Here is an 8,250-nt window from a genome sequence, read left to right on the forward strand (position 1 = left end):
CTCCGGTTTCGGGGGGAGGGGGTGGGGGGAGAGACTCCGTCCTGAACCCAGTTTTTCTGTTTTGAAGTGTGCCTTTCTCCCAATATGGGGGTTCGGAGTCTCCGGCTCTCGAGGCCGGAGTCCCCGGTATAAAATGGCTAAAATTGTCATATTTCCTAGGGGAGACCTATAAAAGGACCCCTTCTTCTTCCATGGGCTGTAGCTACCCCATTTTCTCTCTCCTAGATTGTTGACCTTGAGTAGCGTGCTCTTGCTCCTCTATTCCCTCCACGATTCTTGCTCCCATTTGAGGAAAATAGAGAGGAGATCTAGATATATAATCCCACCAATCAAATTCCCCTCTTTGTGAGGGAATCCCTAGATCTAATTCTTGGAGAGAAATTTGGTGTTCCTCCTCCTATTTATTCTTCCTCTCTTATTCCCCAAATAGCTTTATTAGCTTTGCTGGAATTTCAGAGTGAAGGATTTGAGCATCTTTGTGGTGTTCTTGCCATTGCATTTGGTTCATCGATTTTACTTCTCTGCGGTGATATGTTGAGGCAAAATTTCATGAGATATCTCTTCAGGAGCCTATTCCTGGAGCTTGTTCCTCTTGGGTCTTTGGACCCTAGACGGCTTAGTGATCTTTCTGGTATTCTTGGGGCATCCAATTAAGTTGTGGATATTCCTCAAGTGTGAGGACTTTGTGTCGATTTCTTCGGAGCCTCCAATTAAGTTGTGGAGATTTCCCCAAGCTTTGTGCGTCTTAACACGTCTGGTGCTCCCGATGGAACGGGACCAGTTAATTGCTCGTGGGCAAAAACAACGCTAACCTACTCAAGCTCGAGTCCACGGACTCAAACCTGGTATATGCTGGGTAGCTATCTCGACTCGAACTCCAGCTTGTTAATGGGTACCCAACTCACCCATCGGGATTTTTAGTCACGCTATATGCATGGAAACCATCTGGTAGAGCGCAGAGGATGTGGTTTCTAGGCCGGTAGATTCGATCTACTGGCCTTACCTTCACGCGATCTCGGCAGTCAAGTACTTGATCTCATATCAGTTTCAATGAATGGATTTGGTGCGGAGCCGACACAACGGAAAAGTTGTGCGGTCTTTTTGATCAGGTGCGCGAAAATCATTCCCGATGGAAGTAGCCCCTGAAGCTATGTTCTTCCACTTGTAGCCATGCGTAGGCTCGTTTTGTTTATGGGCTCAAGTCATGTGATCATCTAAGGAACTAAGGAGGTACTTCACTTGGGTGATGTATCCGCGGGTGTAAATAATTAGCTTGGTGTATATGACGTCATAAAGTACTTGAGCGCAACGTTAATTGATATCACATAATTGTCTTTCCCGTCACAATTTGGGTTCATGCTACGTTAAAAAATAAATTTATACATTTGTTGGCTAAAGTCAGCAACGTTAAACTCATTTTTTACTCTCACTACCCATTTAATTTCTCCCAGCCTCACGAATCCTATAACATAGGATTGTACTTGTACAGATAAAAGTTATTCTATGTGCAAAGGCGCTACCTGATCATATTCTCGCGATCATGGCATCATCCACATGGCTAGCACTTTTGCGATCTTATAATTTTTGCCGCGCAGACCTACCTCAACTGCCTACGCATAGAGCTGGGCATGCTCTCACTCGCATTTACAGCGCGGCAAATCTTTGGATTCACCCAGTTTCAAGGTTTCATTCAGTTTCGTTCTGTTTTAGAAAACTAAGTGATTTTGTCACTTTTTTTTTTTGAAATTCACATTCATAGTTTTTGTGCGGTTGTTTCTTTCTAGAATTCTATTATCACTATGTGAGACCGTTCATATCACTTGTTCCTAATTTGTATATATCTACACACATGCCTTAAAAACGGTTTTTAAGAACCAAGTCAATGTTGTGTTATTTTCTCTTTTGTTCTTGCAAGCCTTATTTATTTCCACGTGGACAGTGCCACATCCCCCTCTTCCCCTCCGTCTGAGTCAATTTTTCTACCATCCATTGTACATCAATAGTCACACTAATTTTACTTTTAAAAAATAATCACACTAATTATTTTTTAAACGAGATGAATCACACCAATTATTGTTTTTGTGCAGCATGTGATGTTTAATGGTCGATCATATGCCGGTTTTGCCTCAGCCTATTTTTTTAGAGGTGGTTGATGTCAGGTCTTTTTTATATGCAATTGCACATACGTGTGCAATAGCGTATGTGTGCGTCTTGCGCATATGTGTGTAATTGCACACAGATGTGTAACTACATATTGTTCGGAATTTTGTACTTTATTATTTTTTTGATTTTTTCATGTTAACTTGTATCTGGGCTTGTAGTTGTTTTTTTAGCAAATATGTGTGCAATTACATATGGATATGTAATTGTATGTGCGCAGTTTCAAATTTTATACCTAAATCTATTTTTCAATTTAATTTTCCAAGTTAACTTGTAACTGACTTTTTTTAGCTTCTTAGTCGGCTGTAAGTCTGTATGAAAAAAGACCAAAACCCGAAATAATATAGGAGGGAAACTGATGAGTGTCCCATCAATAAAAGAAAAGGTGGATGACACGATCCACCAAGAACCAAGAAAAGTCTCGAATTGGCGGATCACTACGAAAAGAATCCTATACGACCTGGGTCGTACGCCTCCCACGGCTGGACCAACTCCTCCGCCCGACACCTGGCAACGCTAATCTTAAAGCAAACCTGGCCAGAATCGCAGTTCCCGATTACCAGCAAGCAAATAGGGCGGTCCTCCTGCGCTGCCGCAAGCAACAGCGTCGGGGACGTTGACCGTGGCTAGAGCGCCAGCCGTGCCGCAAACGCCGGGCGTCGAGGACGTTGGCCGTGGTTAGAGCGACGGTCCTGCTGCAAGCGACGGCGTCGAGGAAGGTTGCCGTGGCAGGAGTGCGCCGCAGCGAGGAGCGTGGCTGTAGATTCCAGGGAAGAGCAGCGAGCGACGATGGATGGCCGTGGCTGGAGCGACCCAGCGAACAGGATAAGTCCGGCCATGGCGAGGAGCGGCAGCGATTGTGAAGAAAGGAACGAAATCATATTGAATTTGACATCAGGAACGTGTTCTTGCTTGCTTTGAGATTGGCGTCGCCAGGTGTCAGGCGTAGGAGTTGGTCCACGCATGGATTTGTACAACCCAGGTCGTATAGGATTCTTTTCCGGATCACTAGGGGCCTCCTTAACTTAAACTACATCTCGTTTTTCTTCTTTTTTACAAAGAAACACATAGCGCTGGTATTTGCATCAATTCTTGCACACAGCTAAATATATACCTCACTCATCTAATAACTTATTTTATTTTCAGCCAACATAGCTTCATAGCAGTACAACGAAAGTTTCATGGTTACAATGGACTGACCTGACAAATCGAGGACCAACACCACAATATGATCACAAAAGATCATTTAAAGATCTAATTTTTCTATATTTGAGGGCTTGTTGGACGGCTGCGCATAGATCTGCATCTCACCATAGAAGTAGGAGACGAAGCCCCAAACCGAGAGGGCGATTGCTATGCCTTTGATGCCGTTGAACGGCTCGTGGAAGAATATGATGGCGAGCACCTCAGTGACTGGGATGAGGACAGTCATGATGACGCCGCCGAGCAGCGCCGAACCGTAAAATACTGCGCCCATGATGCCAAGGGAAATCAACTGGTACATGATGGCGGCACCGACCAGCAGCACGTAGTAGCCTGCCTTGCCGAGCCCGAACTCCTGGGCTTCACGTGGGATTGCCTGCATTTGGTTGCTCTTCGGTTAACTTACCTCTAGCAATTCAAGTACACGTTTCTTTATTAACAAAGTGTAATGAGAAGACTAATTATACGGCATGTCCATAAATCTGTGACCCGGAGCGTATAGATTCGTTTACACGTGCGTGAGCGCGTAGTCGCGTACGTTAAACTTAAACTTACGTGGAAGTCATTGTTGACGATCATGCCGATGATGCTGAAGACTGTGGCCGAGAACCCGATGACGACCTGCATCTCCATGATCAGCGTGTAAGTGACGGCGCAGCGGGCGCGCGCGACGTGCCGCGCCTGGCTGAGCTCCATGACGGGCAGTATGAGCCCGTACAGCGCGGCAGCGCCGAGCGTCAAGCCGAACCCCGCGTAGTACTGCACTCTCGTCACCCCAGCCGGGCGGTCCCCTCCCCCGTTCATCCCCAGCATGGCAGCGCCAACGCTGAGCAGCACCACGGCATTGACGGAGAAGGCCGTGAACCGCTGGCGCACGAGCACCAGAGCGAAGCCGGCCGTGAAGGCGAGCTGCGTGGACATGAGGACGGAGGAGGTGGACACGGGCAGGTAGTCCAGGCCGAAGGCGTAGAGGAGGTTGTCGAGCCCGGCCATGATGCCGAGCACGACGCTCGCGGCCAGGAGCAGGGGCGAGATAAAGAAGACCGGCGTTTTGTTGGTTGAGCACCGGCGGCGAGAGAGGAACGAGGCGGTGAGCGGCGCGAGCAGGAGCGGCCATCCGGCGGTCTGGAGCAGGCTAGAAAGCCACTTGCGGTTCCCGCCGTGGAGGAAGTAGGTGCGGAGGAGGAGTGGCCCGCTCGTCCAGCCGACGACCATGAGGAGGAAGCTGAGGACCAGGCGGGGGTTACGGTGGAGCGGTTTAGCCGCGACACCGGCGGCGGCGGCGCTAGCGATCTGCTGCTGCTCGAGGGGCTGTGTCTGAGCTGGGGTTTCAACGTCCATGATCGGTGGTCGGGCGAGTAACCTCGAGTACTCTTGATGATGCCCTGCCACACGATTTGGGAGCCTGGATCGATGTGACGAGTGACAGTGTCAAAGAGCCTGGATCGATGTGACGAGTGACAGTGTCAATACCCTCGTTATATAGGCCGGTCCGGCGGTCGTATGGTGTATGGTGCGCGTATGGTATGGTATGCGCGGTAGCCATTTTAACATTAAATTCTACATACATATCTCTTTATCGCTGGACGGGCAGGAGCCGTTATTTATGCAAGATAATTAAATGGAAAACGTTCGGATTCGATCGCCCGGTAGCTGGAAAAAAGATGGGTGGATCTCGCACTATAATTATTTGTCGGATTGAATGCATGGCCACAGGTCGCATCAGGAGCTAGTTACCAGCTACTAGCTTTTTGCTTCACGCAAGCTCGATCACCCGTTTTTTGATAAAGAAAATATATTAATACCAAAAGATACTAATTATATTCAATCTCTGCAATAACATACCTTCCTAATGGCACTACGGATGCACACAGCCAAAAAATAGAAAAGAAAACTAAGAACAAAAGTCAACAACAGCAATACATCCACCACCAAGACAACACCTGAAATACAGACTCTCCAAAAACGATGGCTTCAAGAAGGGAACAATGCTCTAACACCGTCGTCACCCGATCAAAGATCTTAGGTTTTCACCCTGAAGATAGCTCGATCACGCATAGCTAGTTATTGTGTTGCCGCCGCGTTCTGGTGGTGCTCTACGTCGATTTTGTCGGAGCCGGCGCTGAAGTCGCTTGTCCACACTCCCGTGGTTTACCTAGTTCTCACTCGCGTGCTACCATGCATCTACCAGCTAAACTAGGTTCAGATAGTGTGTAATCAATGGTTCACCTAAACTAACCATCTCATCATCCACTCGGCACCCAAGCCACACATGAGAAAATGCATATAAATTTAAACTGACTGCTGAATTTGGTGAGGTTAACCCCGCATTTAACATTACAGATTTAAAGCCATATTAGAGAAGATGATGAGATTGTGTCGATTGGAGGACTTCAGTTCGAGAAGGGGGGGATGTTGAGGATATCCTAGCTACATATACACTCGTAGAACCTACAACTATACAAGTACAAGGACCTTCAACTCGAGCTCGTGCATGATAAGTCAATTATCAGGTACTTTTGTTTCTACGAAATATTTCTAACATACATGAGAATATGATGCTACTAGAATTAGATGTATTTATTACGTTTAGAAATGATGGACCTAGCATGGATGAGAGAGGCATACATTTGAGCATGATCGTGCATAGAGATGGCAGCAACGTGTAAGAGTTGGATATGACGCTACAAGTGATGATTTCAAGACTTTAAAGCCAACATTAAGAATGATGGAGGAACGAAATACTCATTATAGTTTCGTCCATACCATTGTATGGTTCTGCGTCACCTCTAATTTTTGGGGCCAGATCCATATTTTTTAAACCAAAATAGGGCAGTTTTAGGGTCCGTATTTGTAAGGGTACATTGCCCCTATGTGTGGTTTTGGTAATTAATGACAACCCCTATGGACTAATGTTTTCATTGTGTTTATATGAAGGAATATTCCATAGGATCTACTTGCTCTCCATGTGTTGGATTCAAGTATGGATGCCATAAAGATAAAGATATACCTTGTGATTTGGCATCAAGATCATCGGTATGAAGATATATTTGTGATATGATCAAGAAGAAGAAATGAAGATGGAGTTCTTATGTGGAACTCAATATTAGCCATGCTCTATCTCAAGTGAGTATGATAAGATACAAGGTTGAGTTGGGCAAGTTCAAGATGAGCATCTTGAGTGGATCACATGCTTGAAGCTTGCCGTCCATTTGGTGATAGTGGACATATGAAGATGTGCTTCAATGAAGCTTTCCCATCATAGTGTGTGGGGGAGCATTTGTGAGTATACACGAAGCGACAATGATCAAGTGATGGGATGCGCAAGGCAAAGGTATGACCTTGATAGGTTTTCCTTTTACCGGTCTCGAGGTGGTTGATGGGAGACCGGATTATAGGATAGATAGCCGCACTATCAAGAGGGGCTTCCGGTTGGGTAACTTGATCACATCGTCTTAGGGAGCTCAATCCTTGCATGCGTTGCATATTATTATTGCTTCTTGGTATTTCTCGGTGTGAGGTTCTTGAGCTTGTTGCTAGCTTTACAACAAGCCCAAGCTCATCGAAAACGGAGTTCACATGCATCTTCTATTGCGTTTTCGAGGTTGGGTGATTTTACCGGTTATTCATGATATAAGGTTCTACCTTTTATATTCATGATAAAATCCCCTCCTACATATTCTTGGGTTTTCACTTTCTATAAGATAGCATTTGTTGTTATCTTCCAAACAAAATTGGTTTCATGCGATTCGGAGTTCGGGAGCATTAGTTATTAAAGAAAAAGGAAAAGGAGAAAAGAATAAAAGGAAAAAGAAAAAAAAGAAGGGGCCAGCCGACCGGCCGGTCCGACCGGACCGGCAACCGGCCCACCCGGTCCGAAACCGGATCCGGCGCTGGTGCCTTCCGGCCGCGGTCCAGGGGGCTTTGGCCCGTAACCGGCCTCGGGCCCGGTCCGTGACCGGCCTGCTCGGCGCAGCCCCGGTCCGGCCGGATCCCTTGCCGGGCCGCCTCCGCCCCTCTTGGCCCACACGGCCACCTCCGCCCCGCGCGGCCCGGGCGGCTCGCGCTGCCCGCGCGCGCTCCACGCCTACCCGCCGCCCGCGGCTCGCCCCGCCCGGGCTGGTCGCCTCCGCGCGGCCCAGTTGCTCCGCCCGGCTGGCTGGCCGCCTGGCCGGGCAGGGAACCAGCCTCCTCAGCCCAGGTTCCGGTCAGCCGGCTGGGCCGCCGGCCTGGGGTGTTTTTCAGTCCGATTTCCTTTGTTTTTTTCCTGTCTTTTTCCCCCAACAGCTCTATTTCTCCCTTTGCTTTAAATAGGCTTCTTCCACCTTGAGCCATACTAGTTCTTCCCATTCTCTCTCCTCCATTGCTACTATTTGAAGAACTTGCTCTCCCCTTTGAATCCTCCAATCATTCTTGCTCATATTTGAGGATTTGAGAGAGGAGATCTAGATCTACACTTTCACTGATCGATTTCTTCTCTAAGTGAGGGAATCTCTTGGGATCTAGATCTTCGAGTCTTTGGTTGACTTTCCCCCTTGTTCTTCCTCTCCAATCTCATCCTAGCATTCGTTGCTTTGGTGGGATTTGAGTGTGAAGGACTTGAACACCTCCGGTGTTCTTGCTTTGCATCATTGCATAGTGTTGAGCTCTCCACCACGATTTGTTCGAGTGAGAGACCGTGAGCTTGTTACTCTTGGAGGGTGACCTCCTAGTTGGCTTGGTGATTGGTGCTCCGGTGATCTCTTCAAGAAGATTGTGAAGAGGCCCGGGCTTCTCCTTCGTGGAGCTTGTGAAGTGGTTGTGGAGCTTGCCATCTCCGGAGCGGAGGAAAAGCTAACCATAAGGAAAGGGCCATTATCCTTCGTGGGTGTGGTTCGGAGAATAGGG

At 47.6% G+C, this 8,250-nt stretch overlaps 1 protein-coding gene across 1 annotated transcript; it reads right to left on the reverse strand.

The window, feature by feature from the left end:
* Positions 1 to 3,279: 3,279 nt before the first annotated feature.
* On the reverse strand, positions 3,280 to 4,907 carry LOC124652593 (purine permease 3-like). The gene is made up of 2 exons (XM_047191629.1): positions 3,919 to 4,907; positions 3,280 to 3,739 (listed from the first exon to the last, which is right to left on the reverse strand). Exons 1-2 carry the CDS (start codon positions 4,702 to 4,704, stop codon positions 3,407 to 3,409), a joined length of 1,119 nt encoding a protein of 372 aa, XP_047047585.1. The 5' UTR covers positions 4,705 to 4,907; the 3' UTR covers positions 3,280 to 3,406.
* Between the last annotated feature and the right edge of the window lie 3,343 nt (positions 4,908 to 8,250).

Source organism: Lolium rigidum, chromosome 5 (genome assembly GCF_022539505.1).
Source record: "Lolium rigidum isolate FL_2022 chromosome 5, APGP_CSIRO_Lrig_0.1, whole genome shotgun sequence".
In the NCBI taxonomy this organism is placed as follows: domain Eukaryota; kingdom Viridiplantae; phylum Streptophyta; class Magnoliopsida; order Poales; family Poaceae; genus Lolium; species Lolium rigidum.

Bases quoted from the DNA above. Each gene is read 5' to 3' on its own strand.
- LOC124652593 (XM_047191629.1), bottom strand. From the start codon at position 4,704: ATGGACGTTGAAACCCCAGCTCAGACACAGCCCCTCGAGCAGCAGCAG. The intron at 3,740-3,918 runs GTAAGTTTAAGT...AACCAAATGCAG, and splicing joins TCGTCAACAATGACTTCCAC to GCAATCCCACGTGAAGCCCA.